The sequence below is a fragment of the Nuphar pumila genome, chromosome 12, assembly GCF_984573655.1.
Source record: "Nuphar pumila chromosome 12, dmNupPumi1.hap1.1, whole genome shotgun sequence".
Classification (NCBI taxonomy): domain Eukaryota; kingdom Viridiplantae; phylum Streptophyta; class Magnoliopsida; order Nymphaeales; family Nymphaeaceae; genus Nuphar; species Nuphar pumila.
In genome coordinates this window covers 37,207,765-37,222,521 of record NC_143260.1, presented here as the reverse complement: position 1 = coordinate 37,222,521, position 14,757 = coordinate 37,207,765, and the positions used below count along the sequence as shown (strand labels likewise).

The following is a 14,757-nucleotide window of genomic DNA, read 5'->3' as shown; positions in this document are numbered from 1 at the left end:
TAATGAAAACATAACCCAAAAGGGAAATTTGTGGGATTCTTCTGTACACCTTATCTTCTTCCTCTCTTCCTCTCTCACGTATATGCAGATCTCGGTGAAGGCACAAACTGTTATAACCTCCACTGCCCAACTCAAGGTCCTCTTGGAGAAACAAAAACCAGGTCTTAAACATGGACATAAAAAAAGGAAAACATTTTTTGTATCTATCATCTATAGTCCTAAATTCCTTCAAAGCATGTGCAGAAGACAGATGATTCGCTAATCTGAGAACAAAGTTCCCGAAATAGAAAGATGTTCGTCTATTCACCATACAACACAGAGACTATTGTTCTCCACAGGTATTCATGCACAATATATACTGCTGAATAGTCCATACTGGCAAGCAAAGGAAGTGGTTTTCAAATGGCAAATCAAATCAGTACCTCCAAATAGGAGTGCGCATCAGGCCAGCCCGGCCCAGCCCGTCTAGAGCTCAGCCCATCAGGTTTTAAGTGTGGCTGGCCCAGTTCTTAACGGGCTCAGATTTGAAGAGCAGCCCATGACCCGGCCCATTGGCCTAATGGGACAATGTTCAGTGGGCCAGTCAGAGAGTGACCGGAAGCTTCATAGATAAGTGAGAAGCGCACTTCCCAGAAACTCGCATCGGAAGCACGAAACTCCTCGCTTCCGAAACTTGATAGGAATCTCGATTCTCCTACACTTCTCATATGCTTCCCACAGGTTTCTTCCCTGTTTCCCTACATGATTCCTATGTGCTTCTCTCATGCTTCTTTTCATGTTTTTCATGTGCTTCCTTTCACGCTTCCCACACACTTTTCATATACTTTCTTTAAATTGGCAACCATCATTTTAGATTTTGAGAAGAATTTAATTCTTATACTACAAAATCACAAATTTTAAGAAGTCATTTTTATTTTAGTTTTTATTCCCTTCTCCTTTGGTTAGTATTTTGCTTCCCACTCGATCCCATATCACTTTTTTTTTCTATTTTGCTTTTAAAGTGATTCCTCACTTCTCGCTTCTTATAAATATTAAAATATCACTTATCGTTTCGTTTCCCGCTTCTGCTTCATAATCTGGCAACCTCGGTCAGTCCAGCCTAGTCCAAACCCATTTGTAGGTTATTTTCGAATGAAGTTCATAAATTAATTCCTATAATATCAAAAGCAATGAATTAAATAAAATATTAATGCACCCATCTAATTATCTTCATATTTCCCATATCATCAATGCAACTAATTAGGTAAATAATAATAGTTACCAAGTTACTATGCAGCCAGCTACTATAAAATTAATTAGGTAGCTCAGGCCCACCGGGTCGGCCTGGTAGCCTGTGGGCCGACCTGGCCCCGACCCATGTATATAACAGATAGGCTTTTGGACTGATCAAGGCCTAAAACCTTGACCCAAAGCCGGGCCATGGTTGGCCGGGCTGCCCGGCCCAAAGACCACCCTTACCTCCAAATACAACTTGAGAAATGATGATGAATTATGGTTGCCCTTTTTGGAATGATTGGACTAGCTCACAAAAAATGTGCCCGATTACATTTCCTTATTCTTAAATGACTGAGAATACCACTAACTATAGAGCAAGGCAATGTTGTTTGTATCGTACAATACATATCGTATTGATGCAAGAGATCGATACAATACACACCCGTATCTCGTAGGTGTATTGCATGTATCATACGATACGATGCCGTATCATACCGTATTGTACGATACGAAGCCTGCAAACTTAAAAATAAGCAAATTTGTACTTTTATGTTTTGGGGTTTTAAAGAACTTTAGAGGGTCGACACCCTCATTCGTATAGAACATACTGGAGAGCTTCTCATGCACCCTAGGAGCCGTGAGACCGTTTTGAGGGTCAATCTTTGTGTCGGGGAGAGGGCTTTCGTGATTTCGTCAAGTAAGAGTGCATTTTCAATTTTTCACCATTTTTTCACCCAAAGAAGTAGGCTAATGTAAAAAAAATGCATTTCCACCATTTTTCACTTAAGAAAAAAAGTTAAGGTAAAAAAAATATTTATTTTATTATGAGTAAAATTACAAAGCTACTCTCCAAAAAAATTTTGCCTTGGGTTGGATCCGCAAAAAATAAGGATTTATATAAAAGATAAGATACCGTGACATGGCACTTTGGATGTCGTACCCATGTCGACACGGGTACGGGTACGGGTACGGGTACGGAACATGCATTTCGCATGCCCTACATTATATTATATTATATTATATATTTTCAATATATAATATATATTTCTCAGTATATATTTTAGATATATAATATATATTTTCAGTATATATTTAGTCATGTCCCTGTACCTACTTTTTTGGGAATTGTTGTATCGTACCCTCCGTAACCATACCTCTATCTGCACTCGTACCCAGGTGACATAGTATCAAGGTAGAAATCAAGCTTCACACTCCAACAAAGATGGCAACAGATGATCCGACATGGCAACGGGGCACTTAAGTAATGAGTGAAAACCGATTGAAAATCGAGGGAAACTATTACCACAATATTTTTGTTTATGTAACGTGAAAACATGAGTCTTGTGGCATGTTTTTAATTACAAGATATTTAATATTTTGCATTGTTCTTGTAAGATAATTGATGTTTGATGATGTCTTATGTAGCTCATAGAGACATAAATGTTTCATATGTGATTTTATGGCTGCATTTTGTGCATTTCATCATTGTTTCATGTGTTGTGATTTTTTAGGATTTTTTTTTTTTTTTAATTTACAACTTTTTTATGATACAATACGTATCTTATTTTGAGCCCGACCAATACCGGTTACAATATGATACTATCTTGGAGCCAGGTAGTAGAACAAATCACAATGAAAATATACCCGAGGATTTTTTCCCAATGTTGTAAGTATTATACCGTATTGTAACAATGGCCTAACTCGATACGATATACGAGTGTATATCGTATCTGTATCAGTTGTATCGTATGATATGTGTTTGACACACTTTAAAATGGCCGAAACTAGACTTTTTTAATTTTGGGTTTTAAAAACCTCCCTATGGTTGATTCTCTCTTTTATGTAGAGGCCTTTAGAGGAGAACCCACGCACCCCAAGAGGCATGAGAGCGATTTGGGTGCCAATTCGTGCGCAAGGGAGATGGCTTTTGAGGATTTCTCACATAAGACTGCATTTCCATCAATTTTTCACTCAAGGGAGTGGGCTAAGGTAACAAATATGTATTATTGGTTTTCCATTGTATTTTTTTTAGGAAATATGACATCAAATGATCTGATATGGGAATGGGGCACTCAAATAGTGAGTGAAAACCGATTGAAAATAGAGTGCAACTATTGCCATCATATTTTTTCGAGTGATATCTCTTGATTGAAGCATCATTTAGCCGGGATACATCACAATGTTGCCTCCTGCATGTCACGAGATTTATCGAATGTCGTGAAATGATAATTTCAGCAATTACTCAATGTTCTAAGAGAAAAAAGACAAGAAAAAGAAATGAGTGAGGTAGAAATGGGGGATGCACAACCCTAGAAGGATGTGTATGACGAAGATGAGCTCCCTACTTATGATCCTAAAGCCCCTAGCAGAACATCACGAGAAGAAGCATAACATCAGAAGAAGAAGATAATGATGATTAAGGTTATATTTTCAAAAAACTTGGTCATTTAACACTTAAGTATTAATAAACTTGGTTATTTTGTTTTTGTTTATGTAATATGAAAGTATGAGTCTTGTGGTATGTTCTTCATTGCAAGATATTTAATATTTTGCATTGTTCTTGTGAGATAAGAATGCAATATTATCTATATTAGTTTATATTTGATGATGTTTTATGTAGCTCATAGAGATATAAATGTTTTATATGTGATTTTATGGTTGTATTTTATGCAATTCATCATTGTTTCATGTGTTATGATTTTTTTTAGAATTTTTGCTAATTTTTATTGTATTTTTTTTGGAAATTTTTTGTTAAAAATTATGATTTTTTGCGATACACTACGATACGTATCTAACTTTGAGCCCGACTGATATGGGTAATGATACGCTACTTACAACCTTGGTTTTTCCAAAAAAACAAAGTAGAAAGGAATCACAGAGGTGGTATTGCATATCATAATGGTAATGTAGTTGAATGGTTCTTTCCTATGGGAAGCCAGCCTCATGGCTTGGATCAAGTAAAGATAAATGGCAAAAGGACAATGAAGTGAATCCCTTTGCAATACTCTCACACTAAATCTTCAAGACAGTAAATAAGTGCATATTACATAAGTTTTCATATGCTGAGATTCGCTCATACGAGCAGGCAGGATAAGAATAATGAGCAATATTCTAATCATCCAGAAATGAGAAGCAATGCTTTATGGAACAACTGTGACATAATAAGATGATTTCATTAAGGGATTGATCTCTTGGACTACAAAGACCTGTGATGGTTGATTAGTGAAATAGATTTCCCAGTGCATCAATAGTTTGGATTAAAATGTTGTAAATTGTATGTTCATATATCATCTAGATTCTAGATGGATATAAAATAGAAAATTGGCATACATGATGTTAACCTTGTGCTGGAGGCAGACAATTAGATTGTTACCAGGTGTCTATGGGTTGCGGTAATTCTTTTCTTTCATTATCTTTACAAACTAAAACTCTTCCACCATGTGTAATAATGCTACATTTCAAACTTCTTGCATGGAAAATATTAACATCTCTTGTATTATTTCATATTATCAATAAAAGCTTCATGTCATCATGAGTCCTAGTCATTATTATAGTCGATACATAGGAAGTTCAATGTTAAATTTGAATTTTTCATGCACTATTACGATATTTTGTGATATATCCTTGCAATGTTCACTATTAAAAGTTCAGTTTACCCAAATCCCAATTAATTTTCCCAATAAATTTGCTGAGACTTCCCATTATTCTTTCCTAAGAGAAACAAATTGCCTATAAAAACTCTAAGGAAATTGCCATGTTGCCATAATAGTAGGGCCGTACATGAGCTGAGAGAAGTCTGAGCATGGGCCATCCAAGTTCGGCTCAGTGCAGCCTAAAAGGCTAAAACAAGCTTGTGCTACCAGTGATCTGTTTAAAAAATAAAATTTCTTGACATAATCTGTATAAGAGGGGATGGGACACAAACCTGCCTCTTAGGAGGACATCTACCCACTAGAGCAGTGCCTTATTTATTGAAATGAATGCATCATATAAATATTGTAACTCTGAAATATGGATATATACATTTACTGAAAAAACAAAAGAGCCTAAGTTCAAATTTAAAGACGTCTGTAACACAATATCCTTAGGGTGTGTTTGATCGCGAGTCCTACAGGATGCTGTGCCAATCAAACCCTGGACGCGGCGGAACGCGCTTCTGTGGAACGGTGATTCACCCCCCCCCTCCCTCGTTACACTGAGAACGGGGATGAGAGGAACATGGGTTGAAAAAAACAAAAAAGAAGTGTCAGGGGGAGGGGTCTCTCTCTCACCCCTGTGCAGCGGCCAAGCAGTGAGTGGCCACCGGCGAAAGGCCCATGCTGGCACCCTGGTCTCTCTTGCTCTCTCTCTCTTCTTCTTGTTCTCTCTTACTATTTAATTAGGGTTTTGATTAAGGCTCTGATTAGGGATTCGATTAGAGCTTTGATTAAGGCTCTGAATAAGAAATTTCTTTGATTAGGGATTTGAATCCAATCTCTTTAATTAGGGTTTTTTATATTTAGTTTGTTGTAGGGTTTTTCTTTGATTTAATTAGGGTTTTTTTATTTGTTTTTTATTAAATCAAATATCTTTAATTAGGGCTTTTGATATTTAATTTGATTAGGGTTTTTCCTTGATTTGATTAGGGTTTTTTTCTTTGATTTTCTTTGATTAGGGATTTGTATCAAATTTCTTTAATTAGGGTTTTTTACAGTTAATTTGATTAGGGATTTTCCTGTATTTGATTAGGGCTGTTTTTATTTAATTTTCTTTGATTAGGGTTTGAATTAGGGCTTTTTATATTTAATTTTATGGTTTATTTATGGTTTCTTTGATTTTATGGTTTATTTTTCTTGTAGTTTAGGGTTTTTTGTTTATTTATGGTTTATTTATGATTTATTTTCTAGCATTTTAGAGTTTTATGATTTATTTATGGTTTTCACATTTGTATATTAAAAAAATATGAATTCTTATTTTTTCTCAAATTACCCAAATTTTAAACAATTTTTGGTACTTGGATCCAGTTAAAATCCATATTCTGGTCTAAAATCCATATTTTTTTGATAAACTTTTATAATTAGATCCAACATGACACTGATTAAAGAATTTATATATCAAAAAATATCAATTCTTAATTTTTCTCAAATTACCCAAAATTTAAACTTTTTTTGGTATTTAGATCTAATCCGAGATCAATATCCGGGGCTAAAACTCATAATAAACATGAAAAAACACTCATATGGTGGGGTGGATCAGGTCATACGATCAAAAACGAAGTTATCCGACCCATTATCCATATGTGTCCAAGTTATCCGCACAGCGTAAAAATTAAACGCCGGACACAAGGAACACAACTTCTTGTCCAGTCGAAACAAATGCTGGATGTAGTACAGTTGTTACAGAACATGTGTTATGTCTGTTATGTTATGTTGTTCTGTCCAATCTTGGACAAGCAATCAAACACACCCTTAATGTGCATATTGTCTAACATACCTCTTCCAAACTTCAAGCCTTCTGCATCCATCATTAGCGTATCTGCAAAAGGTAACATGTCATATTTCTTTAAAACAAAAGCAAATTTCAGGAAGCATCGCACCCAGTAGAATGATACACTATCTGATCCACAAACTTCTCATCACATACTTTCATCCACAAGCACTAATGATAGGCTGTCAACTTTGTTACTATATCCTTCAATTTGTCAGACTGTACTGCATCGGTATAACCAAAAGCACCACTAGGAAAAGCAAAATAAGTACTAAAACGCTACATTTTTTTCTCACATGTCAATCAACAAGCATCCATCATGTTTTCAGATCATTCAAGCAAACAAGACATTGTGGTGACTTAGATGGGTACACTGAAAATGTGTATGCAAAATCTAAGACTAATCTAATCCCTGGAATAGGAAATAAGCACATAGAGGAAAAGTAAACTAAAAATATATAAAATAAGCACCATATTAAAAGTTAAAACTAATTAGAGTATTGGGGAATAAACAGAATGGTAGTTATCCTAGTAATTAGAGTTACAATAACAAATATACTTCTTCTGCATCATTTCTGTCATGCATGATATATCATATGGTTAGGATACATGAGATGCCAGTATTAGAGCTACAAACTGCATCTCCTCTATGCATCTATCAAGAAGGTGTCCATCAATGGCATGGTTGGGGCTACCAGAGAAGTTACAAAAGACACGGCAGCAAGTGATGCCAATGTTTTCCATGATGTGGCCATCCCTAGATTAGCAGTGCATTTGAAGTTAAAAAGTGAAATGGCATTAGTTGCTGCATAAACATGGTAGCTGGGAGCACAAAGAGAGATGCTAATTTTATTTGTTCACCACGAAAGAGGCACAAAAAGCCCGTATATAAAGCGCAATATGAGAAGTGGACAATGGTTGGAAGCCAACTAGCTGCAGGCAGAATAACCCAGCCAGTCCCAGGTTAGGGCAGATGTACCCAAACCCAAATAGGACTAGCCCTGGGCCTGCCTGCTCCTTTAGTGGGCCATGGCAAGTCTGATATCAGTTGTTGCCCATTTTCCATGAATGGGGAAAAAATTACCCATCTTTTCAGAGGTTAAGGTTTGCCTTTCCTCTGGCAGTTTCACCTCCCTCTTTCATTATAGAGCTTATGCTTCTCTCCTTGAGCAACTCCGTAACAGCAAGAGCCCAACCTAGTGACTACAATGGATGACATCCAAGTGAAAGTGGATCTGTAACTCCTCTATCTCTCGCACACAGAAGGGAAAAGAAAAGGGCATGCAATTTTGGTGCTGTTTTCTCGATTTTAGGTTTTGATTTGGCCAAGTGTTATGTATCTTGGTTGGTTGTGACTAATGGATGAACATTTCTAGTTGAGAATAGTTTGAGGAATTGCAGAACAATGGGAAGTGTTGCTCCTTAGTTTCAGTTGCTCATTGATCTAGGGTCACAGCAAGAATGGCTGAAAACAACCATGATGAACAGGTGAAATGATCTGACATAATAGCAAATTGGGTAAAGTCTAAATCCTGTCAGATTCGAAACTAACCTGACCCATGCCCATGAATTACCGGTACAAATACCAGAATCCGCATTGGTATGGGCATCCTTCTAGAAGTACCCATGTTGCATAGAACTCAATGTATACAACTAAAGTGGCCAAAGAAGGAAACAGAATAAAAAAGGGATGAAGGAAACAAAAGCGAGAAACAAGGTGGGAATTGAAACCAATGAAGAAACGAGCTACGTAGTTCTTTAGAATGCATAAATAAAAAGAGTAAAAATTGTTGTGCTATATGAGTCTGATAAAGATCAAAAGCATTCTACATTTTAAGGGATTTTAGAAAATGTTTTGCCAGAGACAAAGTTGTTATGCTATATGAGTCTAATAAAAATTGAAAACATTTCACATTTTAAGGGAATATAGAAAATGTTTTACCATTTAATATTTATTGTTCAATCCAATTAAAATATGTTAACTATGGAGCTGTTATTATGAGAATCACAATTTTCTAGTTGCATAAATGATTATTTTTTTAGTGAAAGTTCAACTCTCATAGTGAAAATTATAGTGATATCTAATGTTCTTGAAAGCACACTTCTCATGATAAAGGGACCGAATTTCAGAAGCACTTAACTTCCAGCTTATAAAGCAACTTCACAACTATGTAGTCAAAATCCCCAAGTAGTCCGCCTAGTCGATCTAGGCTAAGTAAAACACATAGTGTTTGCAATTCCTAGGTGGGTACCTTAAAGGGGTACCAATTTTTTTGACTATGGCGCCTAATCGACGACTAAGCTGTCTCTGCCTAGGCATGAGGGTATTTTAGTTATTTATTATTCATATATATATATATATATATTATATATAATTATATGTATATGCGTGTGTTTGTGTGATTTGTTCTGTGAAATCATGAAAACATGCTTAGTTATTATATTTATATATGTGTGTCTGTGGGATACTTTGCTTTTGGGATTTTTTTTTGTGAAACATTGAAAGCATGTACAATTAATTTTAATTGATTATGTTTTTTATATATGTGTGTGTTACTTTGTTTCTGATGAATTTTTCTATAAAAGCCTAAAAGCATGTTTAGCATTATGAGTTATGTAATATGTTATTTATATATGTATGTATTTTTGTGCTTATGTGAAAGGTTGGAAGCATATTTTGTTTATTATACTGAATATGTTATGAATAATTGAAATATAATATTTGTGTGTGTGTACAATTATATATATGTATATTCTAGTTATGTATATTAATATATTTTGTGAAAGCATGTGTAATTTTGTACTTGTGTAATGAAATCGTCTTATTAGTAAAAGAATTAAACATATTTTTATGTATATTTTGTGTACTTTTTTATATTTAATTGGGGTACCTACTAGTCAACTCCGCCTGTGTAGTTATACACTGCCGGTCCCAAGCCCGGATAAAGGAGGAGGGTTGCGGTAGGCCTGTGACAGCCAGCATAAAAACTTTGTCATATCCTATGAAAATGAACCAATATGAGAATTTCGTTGGGGCGTTCCCTACTGAGCGACGAGCTGTACTCTCTAGGCCCGGAGGCAGTGATAAATGTGCAAGGGTTGCTAGGTCGTCGCCCAGAAGCGACGCGTCACACCGGCGCCCGGGTGTGGTGTCAAATAGGCAAGGGTTCCCTCACTTTGTTGGACGGGTGGGGGTAAAGAAGTTAGTCCAAGACCATAAAATTAGGTTAGCCACTTGGAATATAGGGTCTTTAACTGGTAAGTTGGTAGAGTTAGTAGATGTTATGTGTAGGAGAAATATTGATATTTTATGTCTTCAAGAGACCAAATGGGTAGGTGAGAAAGCTAAAGTGATAGAACCTTGGGGATATAAGATTTGGTATACAGGAATAAATAGGAATAGGAATGGAGTAGGGATTGTTATGAGTCGTCAGTTTATAGATAATGTAGTTGAGGTCCGTAGGAAGGGTGATAGAATTTTACTTATTAAATTAGTATTAGGTACGGATATTATTAATATTATTAGTGTTTATGCACCTCAAGTAGGTTTAGATGATTCCATTAAGCATCAATTTTGGGAAGATTTAGATGGAGTAGTACAAGAGACATCTTATGGAGAAAAGCTTTTCATCGGCGGTGACCTTAATGGACATGTAGGCATTAGTAGGGATGGATTTGAGAATATCCATGGAGGCTATGGTATAGGAGAAAGAAATGAAAGTGGAGAAAGGATTTTAGATTTTTGTTTGTCCTATGATATGATCTTAGCAAACACTTGGTTTAGGAAGAGGGAGTCTCATCTAGTAACATTTAAAAGTGGGGTTAATACGAGTCAGATAGATTTTTTCCTACTTAGAAAGAGAGATAGGGGTTGTTGCATCGATTGTAAGGTTATACCAGGAGAAAGTGTAGCTACACAACATAGAGTCTTAATTTTAGATCTTAGAATTAGACAATGCCGCAAAAGGGATAGACATAGGATAGATCCTAGAATTAAGTGGTGGGCACTGAAAGGAGCTAAACAAGGAATGTTTGTAGAGCAGGTAGTTAAGGAAGTTGATTGGTGTCTCGAGGAGGATTCAGAATCAATGTGGAATAAGATAGCGGGTGGTATGAGAAAAGTAGCTAAGGAGGTATTGGGTGAGTCTAAAGGCGGTGCACCACTAGGTAAGGATACATCATGGTGGATCGAGGATGTCAAATTAGCTATTAAGGTTAAAAGAGAGTGTTATAGAAATCTAAGTAAGAGTCGTGATAATGAAAATTTGGAGAAGTATATGATAGCAAAGAAGGAAGCTAAAAAAGTTGTTCGAAACGCGAGGGCTAAGGTATATAAGGAGGTTTATGACAAGTTGGATACCAAAGAAGGTGAGAAGGATATTTATAGGCTTGCAAAGATGAGAGATAGGAAATCGAAGGATTTGGGTATGGTTAGATGTATCAAAGATGAAACGCAAAGGGTTTTAGTCAAAGATGAGGAGATTAAGGAGAGATGGAAAGATTATTTTGATAAGCTATTTAATGATAGTCATGCTCAAGATCTTGGAGACTTCTCCATTCCTTTTCATGAGATAAATCGTGACTTCATGCGCAAGATTCAAAAGAAAGAAATTGCAGAGGCTTTGAAGAAAATGAAATCAAGAAGGGCAGTTGGCCCAGATGGTATACCTATCGAGGCTTGGAAATGCTTGGGAGAGAAAGGTTTAGAATGGTTGACAAATCTTTTTAACTTGATTTGGCGAACAAATAAGATGCCTAATGAGTGGAGGAAGAGTACTTTGGTGCCTTTATATAAGAATAAGGGTGATATACAAGATTGCACAAACTATCGTGGTATAAAACTCATGAGTCATACTATGAAACTTTGGGAGAGGGTGATTGAGTCTAGGTTGAGGAAGGTTGTCATGATATCGGAGAATCAATTTGGTTTTATGCCTGGAAGATCAACTATGGAAGCTATACATCTTCTTAGACAACTTATTGAAAGATATAGAGAGAGGAACAAAGATTTGCATATGGTTTTTATTGATTTAGAGAAGGCATACGATAGAGTACCTAGGGACGTTCTCTGGTGGACAATGATGAAGAAAGGTGTTTCTCTCAAGTACATTAGTATAATTAAAGATATGTATGAAGGAGTAGTAACCAATGTCCGCACTTGTGGAGGGGTGACAACCAATTTTCCGATAACGGTTGGGTTACATCAAGGATCTGCTTTAAGCCCTTTCCTATTTGCGATAGTGATGGATGAGCTTACGAGATCAATTCAAGAAAATGTACCGTGGTGTATGTTGTTTGCTGATGATATTGTTTTGATTGATGAGTCTAGAGCTGGGGTTAATGCTAAGTTAGAATTATGGAGACAGACATTGGAAGCTAGAGGTTTTAAGTTGAGTAAGAGTAAGACTGAATATATGGAATGTCGGTTTAGTAAGCAACGAAGTAGTGATGGGAGTGTAGTGAAGCTTGGTGAGCAAGATATACCGGTGAATGATTATTTCAAATATTTGGGATCCATCATTCAAAAGTATGGAGAAATTGATGGAGATGTAAATCATAGGATAAAGGTTGGGTGGATGAAATGGAAAAGTGCTACTGGAGTGCTGTGCGATCGTAGAATGCCATTGCGGTTGAAGGGAAAGTTTTATAGGACGACTATTAGACCCGCTTTACTATATGGTACGGAATGTTGGGCTGCCAAGAGACATCATATTCAAAAAATGAGTGTAGCTGAGATGCGGATGCTTAGATGGATGTGTGGAAATACAATAAAAGATAAGATTCGGAACGAAGAGATACGTAAGAAGGTAGGTGTTGCACCCATTGAGAATAAGATGCGAGAGAATCGTTTACGGTGGTTTGGACATATTCGGCGAAGGCCTAATGATGCTCCAGTTAGAAGGTTGGAGAAATGGGAAAATATATTAGTTAAAAGAGGTAGGGGTAGGCCTAGGAAGACTTGGATGGAGATGATAGGAAAGGATATGAATGCTTTGAACCTCACCGAGGACATGGCGTTGGATAGAAATGATTGGAGGAAAAGGATTCATGTGGAAGACCCAAAATGAATTTCTTTTTTGGTTCATATCGCTGACCCCAATTGTTTTGGGATGAAGGCGTAGTTGTTGTTGTTGTTGTTGTGGTACCTACTAGTCCCGCCTAGTCCTCAACTAGTCTTTTTAGGGGTCTACCGACTAGGCACCGCCTAGCTATTTTGACTACATAGCTTCACGAGAAACGAGCTTCCTAAGATAGGCAGTGCTCTTTTGCTCACATTGTCATTAGATGTCATGAAAGCAATAGTTTCAGTCCCTGGGGTTGAACCTCCCATCCCTCTTGTTATCGCCCAGCAGAACCCTACACCTTTAGGACTAAAACCCATTATTGGAGAGTTTCTTTGCACTTTGGTATATCCTCTTAATAATAGATTCATTTGCTGCTTCAATAGAGATTCGATGAAACCATTGTTTGGCATTTTTTGACATTAGCAATCCACAGATTACGTGATGTGTTCATCGATCAGTTACAATTCAGAAATAACAGCATGTTCTTGGCCATCACTCATAAACTTTTGCTAAATCACTAAACATACATTACTTAGGACGGTGAATAGAGGCTTTGTTCAAACTGCCACCACAATTCAGAAATAACTCATCGATTTGGTTGGCTACAAAGACTCATCCAAGCTTGGGAAATATCCGAGACGGGTCATGCTTATTTGATGAATCGAAGAAATCATTTATGAGATTGCCATTGAAAAAAATTGATGGCTTTATGCATACTGTAAAGACTCGAACAAATTATTCAAACCTAATACAAACACATAGAAATATAGCCTACAGGTCAATGGACTGTTAAGACTTTAAAACATCCAACCCAACCCAGTAAATAACAAATAACAAAGACTAACCAACTGCGGAGACTTAAAAGGATCGTCTAGATCTTGCCAAATTTTACAACCAACAATCAAATAGCACAAGAAAAAAGAACTAGACTCGACTGTGTGCACAGAAGAATTCAGCCGTTAGTTTAAGCTCGAGGCCACGCACAATGGTTACTAGCATCATTGTTATAACACTAAATTTAAAAACAATCCAAACATCATACATCAAACAAGGATAGGAGAGACACCCACAACGTGTAACCCCAAGAAACCCAAAAGTACACAATGTGAAGAACCAAAACAATCGCCCAAAGGCATTATGCGATTTAAATGGGTCTCATGGCGAGTTCAAGCAATAGCTCACACAGACCAAAGGCAACTCATAAACACCTGCATCGTTCCGTTTGTGAGCAAAAAAAAAATAGAGAGAGGGGGGGAACCCAATTGGTCTAAGGGGGGAAACTGGAAGAAGAGGAATGTGGGTGATACCTGTTTTATTTACTCTCTTGAGGGAGTGGCTGGTGGTCGCCTCGATTCAGCGGAGCAACGAAACGATGGTGATCGAAATCTAGAGAGAGAGATGGTGGTCGCCTCGATTCAGCGGAGCAACGAAACGATGGTGTTCGAAATCTAGAGAGAGAGAGAGAGAAAATAACTTGGGACAATGAAAAGTGAGGTTGGATTGGTCCGTGTTCAAACATATACCAATCTGGGTTTTACTTTTCTAAAGACTTTTTTTGTTTTCCTGTTGAGAAAATTTTATTTAGTGCCTAGCTTTTGCCCTAATTTCAAAAATGGGTTTCAGGTTTCTGAAATTTCTTATATGGGTCTCTTTTTACTGGAAACTGCCAAAAGAAACGCTAACTCATACCTGACCCGACCTGACGAACCGATTATACCCAGCCCAACCCAATTTTAGTGGACACATGGGTTTGGGTCTGATCCAAATATAGAATCATAATGAAAATGGGTCAGGTCTTGAACATTGTAAATAAATACCCGAACCTGTTTAGACCCTACCCTTTTTTTATACTTGACTCAAATGGTTCTCCGTAATGTAAATTGAACCGACCCCATTACGTACCTGAACTTGTTTTATTCTTGAACTGTCCTGCACCCGAATTTGATTTACACCCAAACCTGATTTATACGTGAACTGACCCGAAACATTTAGAATTATTTCAACTTGAAAT

The 14,757-nt window shown here is 36.8% G+C and overlaps 1 protein-coding gene across 2 annotated transcripts in view; it reads right to left on the bottom strand.

The window, feature by feature from the left end:
- The window catches only part of LOC149820723 (putative mediator of RNA polymerase II transcription subunit 19b), a 30,591-nt gene extending 16,428 nt beyond the window's left edge, over positions 1-14,163 (bottom strand). For both annotated transcript variants that reach the window (XM_089983880.1, XM_089983879.1), the window contains exons 1-2: positions 14,054-14,163; positions 6,688-6,729 (exon numbers count right to left, since the gene is read on the bottom strand). In XM_089983880.1, coding sequence (XP_089840006.1) covers positions 6,688-6,721 — 34 coding nt within the window. In that variant the 5' untranslated portion in view covers positions 6,722-6,729; positions 14,054-14,163. The remainder of the gene's footprint in view (positions 1-6,687; positions 6,730-14,053) is intronic.
- Positions 14,164-14,757: the final 594 nt, after the last annotated feature.